The sequence below is a fragment of the Lissotriton vulgaris genome, chromosome 7, assembly GCF_964263255.1.
Source record: "Lissotriton vulgaris chromosome 7, aLisVul1.2, whole genome shotgun sequence".
NCBI lineage: Eukaryota > Metazoa > Chordata > Amphibia > Caudata > Salamandridae > Lissotriton > Lissotriton vulgaris.
The window spans coordinates 1,249,685,814-1,249,708,101 of NC_141695.1; the positions used below are offsets into that span (position 1 = coordinate 1,249,685,814).

General features: G+C 45.6%; 1 protein-coding gene across 1 annotated transcript in view; it reads left to right on the forward strand.

Moving 5' to 3' along the window:
• Window positions 1-22,288, forward strand: part of UNC5A (unc-5 netrin receptor A) — a 909,459-nt gene that overhangs the window by 514,639 nt on the left and 372,532 nt on the right. The window contains exon 3 of the mRNA XM_086931766.1: window positions 13,024-13,167. Coding sequence (XP_086787892.1) covers window positions 13,024-13,167 — 144 coding nt within the window. The remainder of the gene's footprint in view (window positions 1-13,023; window positions 13,168-22,288) is intronic.

The following is a 22,288-nucleotide window of genomic DNA, read 5'->3' on the forward strand; positions in this document are numbered from 1 at the left end:
TTATAACAACCGCGTTGTAAGAACATGCGGGGTGACGGTTTCGTGGTCAGGGTTGTTTACCTTCTTGGTGGCATCTGCAATCCTAAGTTGGGTTTCCTGTGCAGAAAAATTACTTGTCTTCCTTCATGTCAGCTAGATCAATGCAACCTGGCGCTAGAATGTCAGGTCCCTCCCGGTGATGAAGCATCCTACAAACCTGATGAAGAAGGTGACCATCTCACTGCAGGTCATTACCAGCACTGTATGAACTCCTAAACATTTCGCCTGCAAAATATTTCTTTGATATGCGTTTTTGTAATTAGTGCAAGGGGAGCAATGCAAGACTACAGCACCCAGAATGCAATAGGTTATTAAACAAAAATCCAGGACTGGAAACTGTCCATAATGCCCTGGAGAGTGGTGCTCACCCTACTGATGATTTTTATGATTTTTGAGAACAATAGTCCTTAGGTAAGTAGTTCAAGGGACAAATAACATATAAACCTGAATAGGTACTATAAACATTCAGTGTCCAGCCGGTCAGAGAATTTCTATTGTGCAATGTAATCAGAAAATAGTATGCATGGGGAGCAACAACAAAATACAACGGGACGCAATCGCTGTCGGTCGCGTAACTAGTTCACCCTATTGATGAAGCAGCCACCAGCCAGACCTTTCACAATGCAGCCCTTCCTTCCCATTATTAAGAGAGCAACCATCTCAATTCTGGGGTAAAAGGGGAGTCTGCGAACAATTCAGCCCATTGAGGCCTTTTCCAGATAACCAAAATATATTCTCAAGTCTGAACATTGAATAAAAGTAAATTTTTCTTTCCTATAAACTCACTTCTGGAAATAAAAAATGGGCACAGATACCATTTAATTATGTTTGATCTTTCTCATAACTTGTGCTCCGAATTTGCTTCAGGCCCTTCTCATACTGCTCTTGTGGTACCGAAGCAAGTATTATTAAACTTTAAGGTGTAAATAATGTATCCTGCAGACCTTGAATTTTGTTGACTGTGCTGAGGCATCCAGAAAAGGCACATTTTCAGGTTTAATAAAGTGATAAAGTAACTCCACCACACATGTTAAGTTGTACTGCGGATGTGCATTGCTAGTTACAGCTGTGCCTTTCAAAATAAGCATTTGCAATGCTAATATTTCAGGATTATAATTGAAAATTCAAGTCAGAAGTATTGGCTTAGGAACTGCATGTCCCTGTTGCTAGCTGTAACTAATGCTTGAGGTAGGAGACCTGCTAGGCCTGCTGGTCATTCACACAAAGTATTTTAGGTATATCTTCGGAATAAACCTGTGTGTGTTGTAAGATTGCTCGTCGTAGAATTTAATGGCTACTCTGAATGTGGGTGTGCAGTTGGTACAACAATACTACAAGCCCGGGCGGGAGTGCACAGAAGCCTAAAATGCTGCCCCCAGACCCCTTCTGCCCCGGGCAACGCCGTGGCGGGCTGCTAGTATATATATATATATATATATATATATATATATATATATATATATATATATATATATATATATATATATATATATATATATATATATATATATATATATATATATATATATATATATATACATACACACATACATATATGGAAGATAGCTATGGTCTTAAGCCAGACCTAAACAAGCGTTTAATTGTTGCGTGCTGAATTTCGAACCGCACAACACCTCCCAGAGCAAGCCTTGGTCTGCTCCACATAGCTACCCTGAGATTCAAGGCCGAAGGGTCTATTTGGTGATCGGCTCTGGATCAATGCCAGGGTTAAGCACCGGCACGCCAGCGGTGAATGCCTCTGATTCCCACAGACTGAGCCCAGTAGCAACTGGCTGCCATGGGATTCCTCAAAACGTTCCCATAGAGGCACAGCTAAATGCACAGCGGCCAATCTTTACACCGCAGGAGATGCAGTTATAGGGAACTAACTACATGAAATAAATGTCAATCTAAAATCCAGTGCTGTGAAAATTAGCCTCATTTTTAAATTGAGTGTCAGGGTGCGATGCACTTTGGGGCTCCGGTGTCACTTATAAATCCATTAAAAGTTTCTGTGCTGCTAATAATATATTATTGAATGTGCCGGCCTGTCAAGGCTGGCAGTCGCATGTTCCAGAGAACTTCTGAAAGTGCCAGCCGGTCAGGGGTGACCACTGATGCCCAATAATGTGGTAAGAAGCAGGTCACTCTCCGAGAGTACTGTCCATTGTGCCAGGTGTTGGGTAAGGAGCACTGAGCAGGTTACATATAATACAGGATCAAGCCAGTGGCATCTGGTGCCCTTTGAAAGGGATGGGGTCAAGCACCAAGCTTGGTGTTCAATGAGGAGCAGCGAGATTCCGCAAAAGCCTTAACCTGGGTGTAGGGTTTTTCCTTCTCCATGAAAATGTTTAACAAATAGGGTTAAATGGTGAATCTTTACAGCACATTTTTCACATACATTTGCTAAAAGTCATTGCTCTGGAAGGGCACTCATGAATAATTTTGAAAAAATAGGGGAAGGGGTGCATTTTTTTTTGCATAATTTTCCTAAAAAAAGAGATGAAAAGCTAAATGTGAAGTAAGTATATTGGGCTTGAATTTTTTTTCCCGTAATCCTTCTCTGACTAAGAGGCCTCTCCTCACCCAGTTTTCCTTCTAAATATTTTGTTGAAATGCTGGGCTTCTATAAATGACGTCAGCTTTGCACATACATGAACACATTAGGATGACTTCTATTTCCCCAGTATCTTGCATTGTCGTGGAGGCAATTTTAAGAAGGAGGTAGCTAGTAAATACATCATTTAGGGCTATCAAAATCAGGCGTGTTGGGAAGAATGATTGAGGGACCAATTTATTAATAAGATTCTGTTCCTAGGTGGCCACAGATCAGTTTTGAAAGTTAAATTAATTAATAGTTCGATGCAGCTCCTTTCATGTACATCTGATTTCCACTCACGCAGCATAAATGTCCTACTGACCTGCCCAGTGAAGCGTATGTTTCCTCACGATAGGTTAATTCGCAGAATGTCTCTGAAGATCAAAATTTATAACAACTTTTAGAACAACCTGTTACAACTGCATGCATTTTCTCTCCAAAAAAAAAGTGCTGGTGGCTACTGCCTGATACTGACTGCAGTGGCGCCTAAGCCCGCTCGTCTCCCCAATCCCCACCCTTAACCGGAAGGGGGCAGTAGTTGACCTCAGCATCAATATGAAAGCAATTTGATTGGGACATTCTTGCCACTGACCTTTCACCCTTGCGGGACTAGCCGTGAGAAGCCATCTTCACGTCTTATTTTCAGATATTTTAGACGACATCATCGTCCAATGTCTTCTCAGGGGTAGTAAGCGCTACATAAATGCAATTGAAAATCGTGGCCCAGTTATTTCCCCATGGCCTATCATCTCTGCAGTGCTCAAGGGCACCCATTTTGTTTTCTTTACTTCTTATTCATTTTCCTTTCCGCACTAATTTTATACATTTTTGTTTATTTTAGAAATGGTAAGATTCTATCTGCAAAAAGTGCCAACTCCATAACGCATATATTTGTAATGTAATGTAATGTAATGTATTGCAACTTATATAGTGCACGTATCACCCAAAGGCATCAAGGCGCTTGCCTTGGGAACCCGTCCTGGCTTTTTCCCTGTGAGATAACCCCTACTGGGCATCTCCAAGGTGAAAGCCAGGCATCCCGCAGCAGGTGGGCCGCCATAGTGGAGATTAAGCAAGCTATTGCCCAGAGTTGCAGCGTGGGACCCCATGATTAGAGTAGGCACCGAGGCGAGAATTATTGAGTCAGTGGACATTTTTGGGCTCAGGACCCTGCCGCGTCAGGAATTGAACCCTGGTCCCAGGCTAGACCTCTGCATCAGGGTCTGCCGCTCTAATCAGTGAGCCACACTCCTCCACTCAGTGAGCCACACTCCTCCACTTCAGTGAGCCACACTCCTCCACTTTAGCCCCTGGTGTAAGCTTTTACTTCATTTATAATGGCTAGTCGTGAGTTTCGATATGTGGATTGTTAGATGATATATTGTTGGGTAATATGTTCACATATTCCTGGAGAATTGAGCCCTACAAGGGCACACACAACCCTTAACATGCAGAAGAAGTACAACACTGACAGCATCACAGGCCTCATGCATGCACACACTCACAAGCGCAAACTCAGAAATCACGCTTGCACACAGCATCTGAAGTTGTTTTTGTTTTTTAAATGTACCTCCGCTGGCACCTGCATGCCTGACTTTGGATCCTTTTACAAACCGGTCCCTCAGCCTATTTTCTGGACGTTCTGCTCCAACAGCGTTCTTTTCCTATTCATGTGTTCCGCACTTGCACGGTATGTCATATTTACAGTCCGATTAACGTGCAAGGCCTCTTTGAGCATTACACTGTCAATCAAAATGGAAAAGTGAAGCGAGGCCTTCTCATTGGTCAGATTGCTGTGAGGCGGCATCCTGTAACAGAGTGGTGAAGCATGCTTGAAGGTCCGCCTCAGCTCGAACAGTGCTCTTCCTGGTCAGTGCACTAAGTACACAAACTGCGCTGGACAGCCCGGACCTTTCCTAGCTACCCACAATGTACCATTCCTGCATTCTCTTTCCAGTCTGTGTGAGTGCCTGAAGGTGTGATTCACAGCTTCTCCCTCGTAAAATAAAAGTGGAAAAATATGGGTAAGGAACGCCCTAATAGGCAGGCCACCAATGGCCAGGGCTTCAGACATTAGCTCTTTACACTAGGGTACATGTACTGCTATGCTGACACCACCCACTTTGCACTAGAGCATGGGTACTCACAAACTTTCTCTAGGGGGCCAAATTTACAGTGTGGTTTATGTCCGAGGGCCGCACTGGTGGGGGCGGGGTCAGTGGGGGAAGGGGCGGGGCTAGAGCAACAAGAAAAAAACTGTGACCATGAGGTTGATCACAGGTCCCCGCAGCGGACGCCTTTGTCCACTGAGCCACCAGACCCGGCATACACACATCTCTCTCTCGTTCTTTCTCTCCCTCACTCTCTCTCCCTCTCTCTCCCTCTGTCTCTCTGTCTCCATCTGTCTCCTTCACTCTGACTGTATCGCTCCCTCTCTCCCTCTGTCTCACTCCCTCTCTCCCTCTGTCTCACTCCCTCTCTCCCTCTGTCTCACTCTTGCTCTCCTTGTCTTGCTCACTCCCTCTCTCCCTCTGTCTCACTCACTCTGAATGTCTCACTCTCTGTATCTCCCTCTCCATCTCTGTCTACCTCTCCATCTCTGTCTACCTCTCCATCTCTGTCTTCCTCTCCCTCCCTCTGTTTCCCTCTCCCTCAGTTTCCCTCTCTCTCACTGTTTCCCTCTCCCTCAGTTTCCCTCTCTCTCACTGTTTCCCTCTCCCTCAGTTTCCCTCTCTCTCACTCTGTTTCCCTCTCCCCCAGTTTCCCTCTCCTTCACTCTGTTTCCCTCTCCCTCAGTTTCCATCTCACTCACTCTGTTTCCCTCTCCTTCACTCTGTTTCCCTCTGTCTCCCTCTCTCCTTCCTTCCCCCTGTCTCCCTCTCTCCTTCCCTCTCCCTCCTTCCCTTTCCCTCTTTCCCTCGGTCTCCCTCTCTCTCCCTCCCTCACTCTGTCTCCCTCTCCCTCCCTCACTCTTAGCGGGCTCCCTCGCTCTTAGCGGCGCTCCCTCACTCTTAGCGGGCTCCCTCACTCTTAGCGGGTTCCCTCACTCTTAGCGGGTTCCCTCACTCTTAGCGGGCTCCCTCACTCTTAGCGGGCTCCCTCACTCTTAGCGGGCTCCCTTACTCTCCTTCCCTCTCCCTCCTACCCTCCCTCACTCTCCTTCCCTCACTCTCTCCTTCCCTCACTCTCTCCCTCCCTCACTCTCTCCTTCCCTCGCTCTCTCCCTCCCTCACTCTCTCCTTCCCTCACTCTCTCCTTCCCTCGCCCTCCCTCTCCCCTCGCCCTCCCTCTCCCCTCGCCCTCCCTCTCCCCTCGCCCTCTCTCCTTCCCTCACTCTATCCTCCCTCGCTCTATCCTTCCTCGCTCTCCTCCCTCCCTCTCTCTCTCCCTCTCCCTCCCTCCCTCTTCCTCGCTCTCCCTCCCTCGCTCTCCCTCCCTCGCTCTCCTTCTCTCTCTCCTTCCCACTCCCTCCTTCCCTCACTCTCCCTCCTTCCCTCACTCTCCCTCACTCTCTCCTTCCCTCACTCCTTCCCTCTCCCTCCTTCACTCTCCCTCCCTCTCTCCTTCGCTCCCTCTCTCCTTCCCTCCCTCTCTCCTTCCCTCCCTCTCTCCTTCCCTCTCCCTCCTTCACTCTCCCTCCCTCTCTCCTTCGCTCCCTCTCTCCTTCCCTCCCTCTCTCCTTCCCTCCCTCCCTCTCTCCTTCCCTCGCTCTCTCCTTCCCTCCCTCTCTCCTTCCCTTGCTCTCTCCTTCCCTTGCTCGTCCTCCCTCTCCCTCGACCTCCCTCTCCCTCGACCTCCCTCTCCCTCCCTCACTCTCCTTCCCTCACTCTCTCCTTCCCTCACTCTCTCCTTCCCTCTCTCCCTCCCTCTCGTCCTCCCTCTCCCTCTCCCTCGTCCTCACTCTCTCATTCCCTCGCTCTACCTCTCCCTCACTCTCCTGCCCTCACTCTCCTTCCCTCACTCTCTCCTTCCCTCACTCTCTCCTTCCCTCTCTCCCTCCCTCTCGTCCTCCCTCTCCCTCTCCCTCGTCCTCACTCTCTCATTCCCTCGCTCTACCTCTCCCTCACTCTCCTGCCCTCACTCTCCTGCCATCACTCTCCCTCCCTCTCCTTCCCTCCCTCTCCCTCCCTGTCTCTCGCCCTCCCTCCACCTTGCCCGTGTGTGCCCGGGCTGAGACAGCTTCTGGGCAGGCACACCCACAAACACAGCCTCACCGGAGCACTTCACACGTCTTCAAAAGACAATTCGTATGTTTATGAGGCTTTGTCATCTCTTAGCCCCCCTGCAGCCCCACTCTGACGACGAAGGGAATCGCCCGGCCCCCACAGAGCAGCAGTCTGAGTCGCGCTGCCGCAGGGGTTTTTGCGGACACAAAAAATAAAATAAATGTAAACACGGCTATATGTCTGCAAGGTCCGCGGGCCGCCAGGGAAGGCTTGCCGGGCCGCCCCTGGCCCGCGGGCCATACTATGAGTACCCTTGCACTAGAGGTAGGTGAAGAATTCCGCTCCTCCAGGGGAGTTTTGCACCCTCTGCGCTCCATGCGGAGTGCGGAGTTCTAAAAAACTCTGCAAAGTGACGCAGAGCGGAGTTTTTTTCTCACGTGGCTGACCAACGTTAAGTTGGCGAGCACTCATGAGAAAAAATTGTGTGCTAGACCTCCTCCCGGCGAGATTTCTCAACGTAGGTCACTCGCATTGAGAAATCTGCTGCTCGCTTTGAGGAAGCTGTCGCTTGAGTAGAATGTCTACTCGAGCAGCAGAAAGCAGCAGCGCCCTATAGGTATGACACTTAGTGCCGTTCGTGCAGATTTTACAGTGCGGGACAAACTCCCGGCGCTAAAAATCAGTGCGAGCAGTGCAACTTAACAGACTCTGCGGCTTGCGGAACTCTGAGGAACGGAGCGGAGTTTTTACGGCACTTTGCAGAGCTGCAAGGAGTAAAACTCTGATAACTCTGTCCAGGCCTACTTAACACCAGAAATCATACATTTATATGGTAGTTTATGCTTTATACCTGTACATAAAGCATACGTCGTCAAGATATGTGTAGTACCATTTTAATGCTAGAAATAAAATTGCCCTGATAGGTAAAGCATCCACATCAACAATACACAAGAATCAGGTATGCGCAGCACTCTGGTCATAGCAGAATCCACAGCGTAGACGTACAAATAGCACAAATGTCATTACAGAAAATAAATGATTCTGTTATGAAAAATACTTATTTCAGCGGAAGCCCAATTGCCAACTCCACCCCTACCCTAACTTCAATTCGATGTATGTTCCATTGCTCTCCTCAGCTACTTACTCACAGCAGCATCTGGCACGTGGTGCCTAGGTGGAAGCGGAACATACTTGGGAGTCCAGGGGCTATCCACCTATGACAGAAGTCTGTGTTTCCTTCTTCCTGTTGTACTTAAGTGGTTGTTCCTGTGTGGAGGTGGAGCAGTCGTTCTGCGCAAGCCTTATATCTGGCCCTAGTCAACTTTAGATGTAACCTTCTGCTTACATGTGCATAGGTTTAGCATAGGTTGAATGTTTTTGTAGCCGCTCCACACGGATGCTGCTTTGTGTCATAGAACCGGGCTGCTTGTCCAGATATGTGCAGGGAGCTGCAGCCACAATGGACGATGTCGTTTTGGCGAGTGCTGGATCATTGCGGTGTGTCTTGGCATGAGATCAGCCCGATTAGACTCCAGCCCACTCTGGAAGGGCCAAAGGGACCAGATGGCAAGTCTGGAACCACTGCCAAAAAGGTGGCTACCCAAGCTTGATGGAAAGGCAGACCGCAAACACATTTCTCCAAAAGCCAAGCAAACGACCTAGGATTCAACACAGACAGAGCTTTTCTCTGCTTTCATTGTGTAGGCCTGGTGCGCCTAGAAGCTGGGGAACATAGCTAGGTCCCTTTGCTACACTCTGAGGTACAATGGTAGCCGTTTATTTGGCTCCAGCTCAACATTAAGGGCTCCATCGTGTATGGTGTGAAAACTTGAGGATGCAGCAGTACAGCATCCAGGATTAACAATGCTGGGGGCGGGTGGAAAATGTCCCCTATGTTGTTCTTGAAAGCCCAGGTCCCTACCCTGAGTTTCAAACAGCAAGTTCTTTAGATTAGGTGATTATGTTTTGAATTCTTGTGGATGAACTTTTGGAAATTGATATCCTGAATTCTTGCTGATGAACTTTTTAATTTGATAAACTGATATAACGGATAATAACATTTGGATTGGAACAAAGAAAGCTTGTTTGTGGAGTGGATCTGTCAAGAAGCAATATTTAATTGAAGATACTTTTTATCGAATAACACGCTCCTTCCATCGAGGCATATTCTTACGTATGGTGGTTCTGCAGCAGTGAGCTACAGGAAGTTGAGCGTCATCAGTTGATTGAACAATATTTAATAAGTCTGTCTTGTGCACACCTTTTGCAGGCCCTCACCGCTAGTCTGTGCATTGAAGTTCTTTAGATTGCTTTACTTTTCGCAATAAGACACTCAACAATCATGTGTGTGCACCGAGGACCTCCTATAACATGGAAAGTGAGGCAGAGCCTTGTGGTCTGGCAGGGCCATGCCAAACGGAGCGTGAGCTGCGTGACTCCTGGCAGATCACCGGGCTGCCGATGACTAACAATGGTGGTAGCAACAGATAAAGGCAGGACAAGTACTCGTACCTGTCACCTGCCACGGGCAGTCATTTACAGCCCTCCCTTGTATTTTTAAATGGATCTGCCCTGCAACCTGGTCCTTCGCTCCATCCATGTGGTACATGGATTCCGTGTGTGTGTGCCACTCCTGTGTTCATGGAGCCTGCCTGTTATATGTGGCAACCAGGAATCCGTTCTGATGTCTTAAACCAAAGTGGCACATAAGATGGAGACTGAGGAGAGTGCTTTGAGTATCTATCCCACATCAATTCTCTATGTAAGCTTTGGACTGCTTAACTCTGCTTCCCTGAGTGTCAAGTGCTAAAGGGGTGTACATGTTGCTCGTTTTTTAGCTCAACAGAGGGGTATAGCCCCGGGACACCAGCAGTAAAGGGCTCTGTTGGTTATAGCTCAAACCCAATCATCTCTGTCTGCTCTCGGACTTCCAAGTTACTTTATTACAGCGGAGCTGCAACCAATTACATATAGTCCCCATAGATTGGGAATGGCATGTGGAAACTGTTGTTAACACTTTGATTGATTCCCACGTGTCAATTTTCAGGATTTTGGATCACAAAATATCTCAAGAATACCAAGTTGGACAGAAACACCCGTTTTCACCCAAATCATAGCTAAGAGATCAATTACAATGCTGGCCTAAATAGGCAAACAGGGAGCTGATAGTCAGGGAGACTTTCAAATTCCCCAATCACATTTTCTTTTCTCCTCGTGGTCAAATAACTTAGTGATAAAGTGGAGGGACAGAGTAGGGTGTGAATGCTCAGAAAGTGACCATTGAGTACAACCAATCATGACTTGCACTCTCAAGAAGAGTACCTCCGACCTCAAAGGAATTAAAATGCTAACGTCCAAAGTTGCCAGCGGTCAGCCTTCCCTCTGCAGTCTCTCTAGTGAAGAACATTAAGGGAGAAGGTCTGAGCCCAATTTTGCCCGTTTCCTAAAAGTCCAGTCTGATGTGCCTCTTTTTCTAGGACCAAAGCCATCTCTGCTAACGCGAAAATCCTAAAGGGCATCCTAACAGGAGGTTTTCTGGCAACTCTGATTGCAGCCATTTCTGAACTGAAGGAGAAGCTGATCTCCTACGCAGAAACGAATGGTGCTTTGCTGCCAGTAATCCTCAATATGATGAGTCCAAATCTTCCTCATCCAGTCTTTCCCAAACCCCATTTCATCCTTTGTCTTGTGGCCACTGTCTTCACACCCCAGATAGAGATCTTGCTTTCTACTGTCTCATGTTTCTAACAGCTAATGACGACCACCGTGTCACCACAAAATGGTGGCAAGGAATATAAAATGGCTGTTTTCATACCGTAGGATACAGCCCAAAAAGAGCCCAATAGAAGCCCAATGCAGCCTGGACTGCACCATGTCCCACACTCCCCAGAGGGGCACACCTCCTTAAGGTAGGCTACCCCCCAAAGCCTATTAGAATACAGGAAAGGGTGGGTTTTAGAAGTAGTAAGGGAAGAAAGGCTTACATTATAGACTGTATAGAAAAGCTAGATTCTTGAAAAATATCCTAATAAGGGTTATCCATCTCTACAGGAGGGTCGCATCAAGTAGGGATCAGGAAGACGGCGAGGTAGTCATGAAACAGAAATTGCTGCCACAGCTGCTCTACACTTGCTGAATTTATATGCAAGCTGCAGTTGTCCCAGATATGTATCTAGTATCGGGCACTCTAAGACTGGCCTCATTTTCCCTTCCTAAAAACACCTCCTTTCTGCCAGACGCAGCCCCACATCCAAGCACGAGCTCTCTAATTATGACTGGAAACAGGCTCATTTTAGCAGTCTTTGTTGGATTTTGAGGCTTGCGCTTCTTTAAATCCTTGTTCCAAATGTATTTATATATCTGTACGATGATTATTGATTTTTTTAGTGGTTGATTATATTGTTTATCGAAATATGCCTCTATCTATTTCCCTTGCGCTCTCACTTTCGCAGGATTTCTCTGCCTCTCGTTGTCCCCCACCTCTCTCTCTCTTTTAAACACACTCACTGTCTTTGTCTCATTCTTTCTCCGTCTCTCTCTCCCCACACGAAAACACTATATTTCTCTGTCTCTCACTCTTTTTGTCACACTTTCACTGTTTTTCTATCCCACTTCTTCCTCCCCTGTGTCGCCTATCTATCTATCTATCTATCTATCTATCTATCTATCTATCTATCTATCTATCTATCTATCTATCTATCTATCTATCTATCTATCTGTCTGTCTGTCTGTCTGTCTGTCTGTCTGTCTGTCTGTCTGTCTGTCTATCTGTCTAGTTCAACAACCCCCTCCCCCTTCCTCCCTACCCTGACAATGTTCCATCTCCTCTTTTTCTCTTTTTTTTCCTTTTTGCTCCTGGACATGATGCACTCTAGCGTGTAAACATTGCACATTTTAACAGTTTAGATCCCAAACGACCTCAGATTTGCTTTGAATGACTAAACCGAGCGTCGGGGGAGGGGAGTCAGGAATGGATGGGTTCGTAGGGGGACATGAGCACAAAGAGGTCCCAGGACCCTGACCAACCCATCTCTAAGAGAACAAGCCCCCCATTTCTCACAATAAGCAAATGGGTCTCCGCAGCTTGATGCCTAATCCTACCCAAACCATTGTGAAAACCCCGCTGTATCCCGCCGGATCAGCCTCCCCACGGTCACCGCGAACAGAGCATCCCAGGCCGGGTCACTGAAGCATAGTCAGGGCCTGGGGCCAGAGCACAAAGACATTGCAGTGACACGAAGGACGTATCCGCAGCTTTTACAGAGGGGAACCAGCAAATCATAGCCGCGAAGAGGCTGCCGGGAGTTGGGCCAAGACAAGAAACTAGCAAGGCTTCTGGAGCGGAGCATGAAAAAGAGATGCCAGAAACTGGGGCGTGGAAAAGCCCCCTAGAAACCACCAATACCGAGTAACCTCCCGTGGTGGGAGTGCTGCCGGGCGCTGATGTGGGGCGGGGGCGGGGTAGGGTGGGGGGTAGTAAACTGCAGAATACGGCCGCACAGAGGTAAGTACACAAACAAATACATAAAATGAATTGCGTTGCCCGCGATGGACCGCATTTGGCGATCCCACTACCAGGCAGTGGAGGTGCGACATGAACCACGGTCAACGTGAAATTAACTTTATCTTGACCTGGCCTTTTTTATCAAGGTTCGGTCATTTTTGGGTAGAACCTGATTTGAGATGCAGAATGTAAAATTAAGAAAGACACTTTATTCATGTGTAAAAAATGGATGCTAGTTATGAATTGCAAACTTTATCTACAGGATTGGCTGCCAAGAAGAAAGTTCCAGCAGCTAATCTAAGGCGCACGATCAATTGGTTTTATAATTGGTCCTATACAGGTTTTTTGTAACCAATTCATTGTTGTGCTTTTTTATATATAGTTTTATGGATATACACTTGCACTTTTTGGTATGAAGTTTTGATACTTCGGATTCAGTTTACTGTATTATTTTATGCATATTTATGTATTGTGGAAAATCAATACATCTGACAAAAATATGATGATGACAATAAACTTTCATTATAAGCATAATGCTCTTGCTAAACTGAATTATTGGTCCATATTTTATTATATGATGATAATCACTGGGGTTATGTAATAGTCAGTCTGTTTTAAGACCTATTGATGACGTGAAGTGTTGTTTTATGGAATTAATTTTGCAAAATAATATCATTTGAGCCTTGTCGCAATTATCTCCTTTCACTGCCTTGTAGGTTTGCCGGTGATGTCGGTAAGAATTGAAATCTCGCGGCAGCAGGTGGAAAAGATCTTTGGGCTAGAAGAGTACTGGTGCCAATGTGTGGCCTGGAGCTCCTCAGGGACAACGAAGAGCCAGAAGGCCTACATCCGCATTGCATGTGAGTAGGATGTGAGTAGTGGTTGTAAGAATTGAATGTGAATGCTGAGTGTGAGTTTGGGGGACAGTCACTAATATATTAACTGATCTTCCTGACCTCTGTCACAGTCATACACATTGTATTAGGCAGAGGTCTTTAAACGTTTTTGCTCTGAGCCCCCCTAAGGAAAATGTAACGAAGTCGGAGAACCCCTTCAAAGCTTTGTAGTAAGGACTGGGGGAGCAGGAGGGGCAAGGCTGTACGTAGATCATCTCCGGGGTCATTTGTATGTAGCTCATAATCCACAATAAATGTGAGATTTATAATGGGGCAAATAGGGCAAGTTCATCAACGAGAACAGAAATTGGGAGAAAAAAAACTGTGCTCCCCATAATTATGGGTGTTGTGAGTCCCTTGCACTTCTGGGCTTCAATGCAACTGTGATAGGTGTGGCCCTGAGTAGTACTCTATCTGCTATTTGCCTGTGTCACCCCTTCCCCCACTATACCTTGTCACTTGAATCTTGAAAGAAGCTCTCTATACCTTTTGTTTATTGGAGTTTTATATAGCACAGACTCAGCCCAAGGGCAATGGAACACGTTACATGAGTGGGTAGTGGGGAGTAAGAATAAAAAAAGCTTTCTAAACAAAAAACATAAATACAAAAAAAGAATTCTGTTGTTAACTTGTATTTTTATCATTAGAGACATTTCATTAAAAATTTTGAACAATATGTCATATATTACATTGTATAGGTTCGGACAACATCACCTAGTATGAAAAGATCATATGACAGACATAAATCAAGCTAAATTATTTCAAATTATATAGACAATTTAACATAGATGCTGAAGATGCCAGCTCATGTATTGCGGTTGTACGGCAGCATCTTCAGGTCCTATATATAACTTGAAATCACCTTGTTTCATTTATGTCTGTTATATGTTTTCATACTAAATGATAGTATCCGACCCTATACAATGTTATATGACATACTGAACTAAATTCTGAATGAGCTCTACATAATGTTAAAAATACAAGTTAATAACATAATTTTCTTTTTAGTATTTGTGTTTTTTGTTTAGAAGGTGTTTTTTTTTATCCTTGTTCCCCACTACCCTTCAGTGTTAAATGAAACATGTGTATCAGATGGATAAGTGACTTTGTGGGTGAGTGCGCAGGGCCATTAACCTTGGATTATCTACAATATTATGTACACTTTACATGAGCACCAGTTAAATTACACACAGTCAGATTCATTTTTCTGTCATTGGCCCAGAATCACAGAATGTTGAGCTGATGCTGGGAGCTGAACCAGGTTCCCCTGTTCCAAATTTAGTAGCTCTCACCATTATGCCATATCTCCTCACTTTTAGAAAAAAAGGATGTCCCACGTGTCCCCCCCCCAAAGGCGTTATGTTCCCAACCTAGGTCCAAGTAGCAAAGCAACCTTTTGCCTATATTTATCCTACCTTGCTCTGCATAACGGTTCTAGAACTGACCCTTTACCCAGTTATGTGCTGAATAAATGTGTTTTGGTTTCCTTGAAACTAGCCTCATTTATTATGTATGAGGATTCTTGGTAAAACCCCCTGCACATGACGTACATAACAGGATTAACATACTCTTTAGGAAAGTCATGGCTATCTTCATCCTAGGGTGACAGAACTACTTTGCATAATTGCAATTATTGATTTAGGCTCATTTTCATAATCATACTTACAACACATCGATTGAGGTAGGAACCCCAAGGCTATCCCTGTGATATAAAAGAAGCGCAACTTCACTGGATATCTAGAGGAGACACTTCCACGCTGACACAAGACACTGTGGTCCCGGCACGCTGAATCTTCAACACACAGCGGTCTGACATCACTTCTGGGGTGTCCAACTTGTGACCAAGACGGTGTCCTTCATTCTCTCCCATCAGGTAATGGGATTGGCCTTTTCCTAGGAGATTCTTGGCTTTGCATACATGCTAGGTACACTTAGGTGGGGTCTGCATAGTAGGAGTACGCTTGATTACAGTCATATTTATATGCCTGCATATTCTCACTGTTGAGCACCATGGTAGAATTCTACCTTTTATTTACTCTGTTGGTGCTTGTAATCTCTTCCATTTGCTTCTCCCTAATGATTGTCGCAGCAAACATGTTTTATACTAGAATGACACTGGTTCAATAAATACTTATTGAAAACGTCCCCAACGTTTAATCTGTGTATCTTTTTGAGACTAACTGTGCAAAAAGTACTGTACTGCTTCCACGATCACTGAAGGGTCAAGGGCTGTCATGTTCAATGGTTGACAGAAACTGTTTGCTCCATGGTAAGTTTAGAGGGCTTGTAATGGCACTGTGGGCTGACATACACTGTGGGGTTGTCCGGAATCAGTCTAGACACCAATCCCTTCATTTATATGACCTACAATCGTGCAGATCATATGTAGTTTTAGGAACTACGCGACAAGGTTATCTTGGCCCTTATGCTACCAAGGAAAATTAACCCCCATACCCTTTTATAGAGAAAGACAGTCATAATTGTGATCCATTAGGTCCCTCTGGCCTCTGGACCCGGAGCTGCAGCACCCGCTTCACTAATAATACCCACTGCCATGCGAAGTGGGCAGTTGTTTCTGCCCTTTGTTAAAAACATGAGTTTCCATCTTGCCCCATCTCTGCCGCAGGCATTTCTCTGATGCCCAAACGAAAGTGCCTCCTTTGCTTCCATTTTTACTTCCCCTGGACCATTGGTCCGAGGTCCAAAGTGCTCGAAACCTCAGGCAGGCGAGGAAGGATAGTAAAAAAGCAATAACTGGGGTTTAGTCAATACCACAAAATTATGCAATTTTGCGGCCACTGTCTTTTCTGCATAAATATGGATTTGCCATATTTGCCACATAACTCATCAACTGCTGCAAAGTAAAGTCTAGCTCAAATGGATCAAAAGTTACAAAACACAGTGACATGTTGCAGCACAGTACCATCTCAAAGTTAACTGGCAATCTTTTTCTTGCTTATTGCTATATTTGGGTGTTACATCGGTACTAATGAGGTGAAAACTATGCCAGATAGTGTTAATAAATGTAAAAATGACAAAATAATAAAGTAATACTATCACAAAATATGCCGCATTACGCAGCATAATTTGCCCTTTCTTGCTGCATAATTCAGTTAAACCAGACACACGATTTGGTCCTATCATGCCACATAAATCCAGTGCCCTGAGTTTCATTGGCCCCTTATATCGCTCGACCCTGTGCAATTGGTTAAGCAACACACATAAAGGCTGCTTGAGAGCTAGTACATGCTTTAACTGATGAAGTGACTTGTAGCTCAATGAAGACAAAGATGTATTCTTCTTCAGCGGTAATTTAAGGGTGTTACCAGTTTAGTTCTGGAGTACGTCCTTTTCATGGTCACCAATAAAAATGCTTCTAAGTATACTGTGATTATTATTAAGATATATACATAGAAATGTATATTATATTGTAATGGCACAAGCTTCCTCAGTCACATCACTGTTCACCTATTTGTTTCCGTGTTTGATTCTCATTTTAGTGCCATGAAATCTTCGGGTAACTGTGCGCTTTATAAATCAAAAAGCATATAAATGGTTTACATATGCACAGTGCTTTTTGCCACAGGCTGGGACATTGTAGCACTATAAATACATAAGTCACTTTTCGTAATGTAAAAGAGGACATTTTTCACTGATGAGTTTAACTTGCATTTATTTTTCATTTAAAGTGTGTGTGCTTTTTCTTTTATATGCAGTTTGCTCATTCTGCAAAAAAAGTTATTGAACATTTTGTTCTTTTTAGCCACATCTTTGACTCAACCACGCCTCTCACCTTCTCACTGGCTGTGCCCCCAGGGCACTCAGGATCACAGTTCCACACTTTGAATCTATTTCACCTACTGCATATAAATGAAGAAAGCCTGGAAATGCGCCAAGCAAACAAGGTCGAGCTTCCCGGCCATCCTCATTTACCACTACTTGCATTTGCGCCCCCCTGGGAATGCAGTCACGGACGCCCCCCACACCTTCCTCCCCTCTCCGGGAGTGCGTCCCACAGTTTAAAGACCTCGGCTTGAGTAAAGTCAACGGTGATGGGTATGGTTTGTTTGCTATAAAGCTTCTCTTCCTGGCCGTCACACCTTCACTAGCCCATCTTTTTGTACTTCATCAAAATCTTGAGTAATTCTTGAACGTTTCACACATTTCACATTTTATCTTCCACCGATTTTGCTTTTTCGTGTAATCTATCCCTGTGAGACTGGTTTGATCGCCAAGTGTCTCAGTGGAAATTTGAAATAGATGTGTTGTGACAGCAAGACATTTTCCCCTCAAACCAGTCTCCCGCCAGTATTTTGTGATTTTTGTACGCAACCTATGCCCTTGCGTAGTTTTTTATCCAAACAACCAGCAAACGCGCTTAATTTTTTGTAAAAAACTGCGCACATCATGTAAAGAAAAAAAATGAAATTTTCCCACCGCTAGTGTGAACATAGGTGGTACCTTGTATGTATGGGTCCTTGGGGTGGGTGGGAAGGACACCAATATTGATTAGAGACATGTATAGCTGGTCAATGCTATCAAAGTAAACACAATAGGATGATGGACGGAGTGCTGACATTTTTCAGGCACTCACCCCGTCACTATTAAATCTGGGTTGAATCCATCATCGTTCCTTTGCTCACTTCACCACCCCAGTTCAGACGCAGCCATATGAAAATCAGTTTTGACCCTGCTCCTCATGGGAACAGTCCAGACCGAGATGCAAAGCCATCTCTTCCCTGGACCGGAAACAAGCATCCTAGGACCAGTTTCAAGGTAACCTCTCATCAGCCAGGCTAGCTTGAATCCAGCGGCAAAGTGAGCAAGGTACCCACGTCAGGTCTAACAATGTGCCCATCCCCATTCACTTTAAGAATCCTGGTTTGACCTGCCTGAAACACTGAACAGCAAAAAAAGAATGTGGTTGTGGTCTGTTTATTTGTTCGCAGATAAACAAGTGTGCACCCAAATCAGAATGAAGCAACTGTTTGGTATGTACTTAGCAGGCTTTGATGCAGCACTCAGCATTGAATATGAATAATTTATAGCACAATTTAGTTAAGAGATTTGTCAGATTTTGTGCTTAGAAATGCCACCCCTCTGAATAATGATAGTAACTTCAGTCATGATGAAGTAATCTCAGGGTGGAAAGGAACTCTAGCTGGTGATAGGAGACGATTCCACGCCGACAGAGGCTTTTACCTAATTTACCCGAGGGCCCAGGAGCAAGAACCGAATATATTTAATGTTGAAAGCACTTACTGACGAAGAAAGGGAAGGTGTTGATGTCAGGTGAACATTTGCTGCTGAAATGTATTACACTGCTATGAAACATCAACACTGCGCCAGCAAGCATTATTTTAAAAAAACAAGCTATTATCATAGCCATAAAGGCTTCTTTGGAGAAATATTGATACTCTGTCATTCTGGTATTACAGTGTGTTTTACAGAACATCATTAACGACTGCTGAGTCAGCAGATCTTGCCTGTGTGGCCATCAGTCAATGAACTTCCAAGGGGTTCCGAACAGGTGCTTTGAGTGTCAAAGACTGTGGATTATTTACCACTGGTGAATCCTTGGGGAGAAGATGGGCGGGGGAAGGGTCAGTGCAAGGATGGTCTGCCTCTGAGCTGAAAAACCTGGATTTGGATCCCAGTATCTATCCCAACTTTTTCAAAAGTGTGATCCAAGGGAAAAACGTGTTTACCTTCACCTCAGAAAGTTGTCAGTGTGCAATAGGCAAGAAATGTATTTATACCAGAAAGCTTCAAACTGGGGGACGTAAACTGATCGGACAAGTGGGCTATTACCAAGAGGTGCATTTATTGTTCCCCTGGGGAATAGAGACACGCAGTGGCGGCTGGTATTTGAAAGCGGTGGGGAGGAGGGTATTAAATTAAAATGAAAATACACACTTACCTGTCTGCCACTGCCGCCTGTTGTCCCCTTCTCTCAGTCCTCTACCCCGCTTCCAGGGCAGGAAGGAGGAAGCAGGATGCATCCGGCTCCCAGCCTCCCAATAGCCAATCACAATGCTGCAATGCAGCGTTGTTATTGGTCTGAGCGCTGTCGTTTGGCGCTCAGCCAGAGAATGGGAGGGTGGGCATGTTCTCCATGCAAGCTGTAATGCAGCCTGCATGGAGAACATGCAAAGTGTGCATGATGGTTTGGCCGGCCCGAGACAGCCGGCCAAAGGGCCCTGCACACTTGGAGTGGGCAAACCACTCCTACCCTGCCCTGTTCTTTGAGCAGAGCAGCCCGGCCCCTATCAAGCTGAGCAAGGGGAAAAATAAAATGATAATAACAATGAGTTATCCTTTTTTTTCCCTTTTTGCAACCTGCTCAGTGGGGCGACACTCCTCCGCCTTAGTGGAGGAGCCACCCCTGGAGACACAAATGCTGAAAACAGTGCTGTGGTTTTAGTCAAATGAAAGAGAACGGCACAGAGCCACTCTATAATGAATCATCAGTAGCATCTTTTGTAACCCTTGTTCTGGGAGAGAGTAGGTATGAAATAACCATTATAAACCCTTCCCCATTTCTGATAATGGATCACACTGTGGATAATGCTACAGTTTTGGGAGTCCAGGCTGCCGACAGTATGCTGGTAATCAGGTATTTGATTATATGTGTAAAGAGATAAGTGATTGTAACTGCTATGGTATACTAAGATAGTATTTTATGGTGTGGTATAGTACATCATGTTACATAATATGCTTCTGGCATTTTTTTGATGTACTTGTACCATTAGTATGGCCGGCTAGCGATTTTGTAATGATAGAGGATGGTGAGGATAATGTTCGAAAAGAGGGAGATGAGCAGTAGAGGAAAAGTGAGGGAGGGAATAAGAAGGCAACAATTTGAAAACTGCAAACAGGAACAGTAATAAGCTTAGATTTAAAGTTTAAGGTTTATATTTAAGAATTCATGATTTAATTAATTATCAATTAAATATTTAAGCATTTAGATTTAAATTTAGATGTAAGCATTCCGGCTAAAAGAAAGGCAGAGCAATAAAGGAGAGGAGAAACACAGTTTAAAAAGAGTAAGGTGAGTGTAGAGTGTCACGAGAGGAAAGGAAAAGAAGAAAGCAGGAGTTCATGAGTTAGAGAACAATTATTTACGCATTTAGATATAAATTTAGATGTAAGCATTCCGGATAAAAGAAAGGGAGCGCGATAAAGGAAAGAGGAGAAACACAGTTACAAAATAGTAAAGAGGAAGGCGAATGTAGTCACCGGAGGAAAGGAAGAACGTTTATGAGTTAGAGAACAGAGGGATGGTAGAGAGTTAAAATGAAGTAACAATAAATATGATGGGACAAAACATGCTTGGCTGCCTGGACAGGTCTCCCGGGTGTAAGATCACGTCGGAGATAGTTGCTCTTGAAGTTGGTCGCTTGGGCAACAGTATCCCAGAGGGCTGCGGGGGACGCATGTCCTCCATGGAGCTGCAAATTTGACCCGGGCTCGACCAATAATTCAGCGACCATGCTCCCTTGTCCGTGCCGAAGCGCCGCGTTAGGCCCGGGCGCCAGGCGCGACCTGCTGCCGGTGCCAGACAGGCCCCCTGCCTGGGAGCGGCGGAGCTGGTGCTCAGAAGGGCAGGCCGCGCCGTGCCTGCCTCGGTGAAGCTGTGCCAGGGGTAATGAGGTGGGGCACCGTGTCTCCTCGCGCTGCACCAGCAGCCAGAGCCTGGCAGAGGCTAATGGCGGCGAGGCCTCCCCGCGCGCCCGGAGCCGGGGGCTCTGGTACAGCGAGCAGCCGACGGGGAGGGGCCGCCCCGGGCCCGGCTCCTGCCAGCTCGCATTACCGGCGCGCGCTCATATGTGTCAACAGGGCCCCGTGTTATTTATACATTAGATTTGGAGCTAATCTAACCCGAAAAGAGTGTTCAGGGTCTTTTGTGGCTGGAGGAGCTGGGGGAAGGGAGTCGAGTGTCACGGGGAAGTAGGAAGTAGAAATAGTAGAGAACGAAACAGAGAGAATGGATAATGATAGAGTGTGGAAGAGCAAGCAGGAGGCAAAAAATGTACAAGAGAGAGGGACAAAGAATATACATTAAAGAGAGTGACAGAGACAAAGAATGTACATTAAAGAGAGAGAGAGGCAAAGAATATACAGAGAGAAAGAAAGAATATACATTAAAGAGAGAGAGACAAATAGCATACATTGAAGAGAGAGAACCGGCGAGGGCTGTATAGGGAAGAAAACCAGGGAAGACAGTAAATGGGAGCCAGAGAAGGGGGTGGCAGCCAGAGAGCTCGCACTGACGTGTGTGCAACCAGAAGGCTTTAACGAGAAACCATCGTCTGAGGTATTAAACTAACCTACATCAAGTTTATAACCACAGACAGGGCCGGATTTAGGGCAGTGCGACTGGTGCGGCCGCACTGGGTGCTGACCTAGGGAGGGGGCGCTAAACTCAGGGGGAGGCAATGTGTTTAGCAATAACTTATGCTCAGAGAGCTGAGGGGCACTTATGCCCGGTGGTAGTGAGAGAATCCGAGAAGGCGGTCTTGGGGTGTGGGGGCGCCGAAAATGATTCTCGCACCGGGCGCCAGCAGCGCTAAAGCAGGGCCAGCCATGTTCAGCCAGAACCAGAAAATATTGTCAAGGTGCGTTGATGTGGAGTTAAGAATAATTTATCCATACCTCCCACGATATAGTTGGAGATTAGTGGTAGCCAATATTCTGCTTTCAATATTTTTTTAGATCGACATAGTAGTGTAGCCTGTGTCTCATGGGCCCTAGTGCAAAGAAGAAAATGTATCCATTGGTGCTGTTTGAGTTGTAAAATATAGCAATAATCAGGATTGATGGGCCTCTCGGGCTCTGGCCCCCAGTGCACTGCGCTTGCTGAAATAAGGGAGGCTACGCCCCTGGGTCGATGTGAAAAATTTAATATTTTGATATGGAGCTCCATGGCTGCACTGCTTCTGTAAGTTGGGTGTATGGGTGAGCTAGTGTCATCCTTAGCCTTCTCATTTGTAGGGGCGTAGCTACCATTGGTGCAGCTGGTACAGTGCGACGGGGGCCTACTGAACCCTGATAATGCTGTATTTTAATACCCCAACATCGGTCA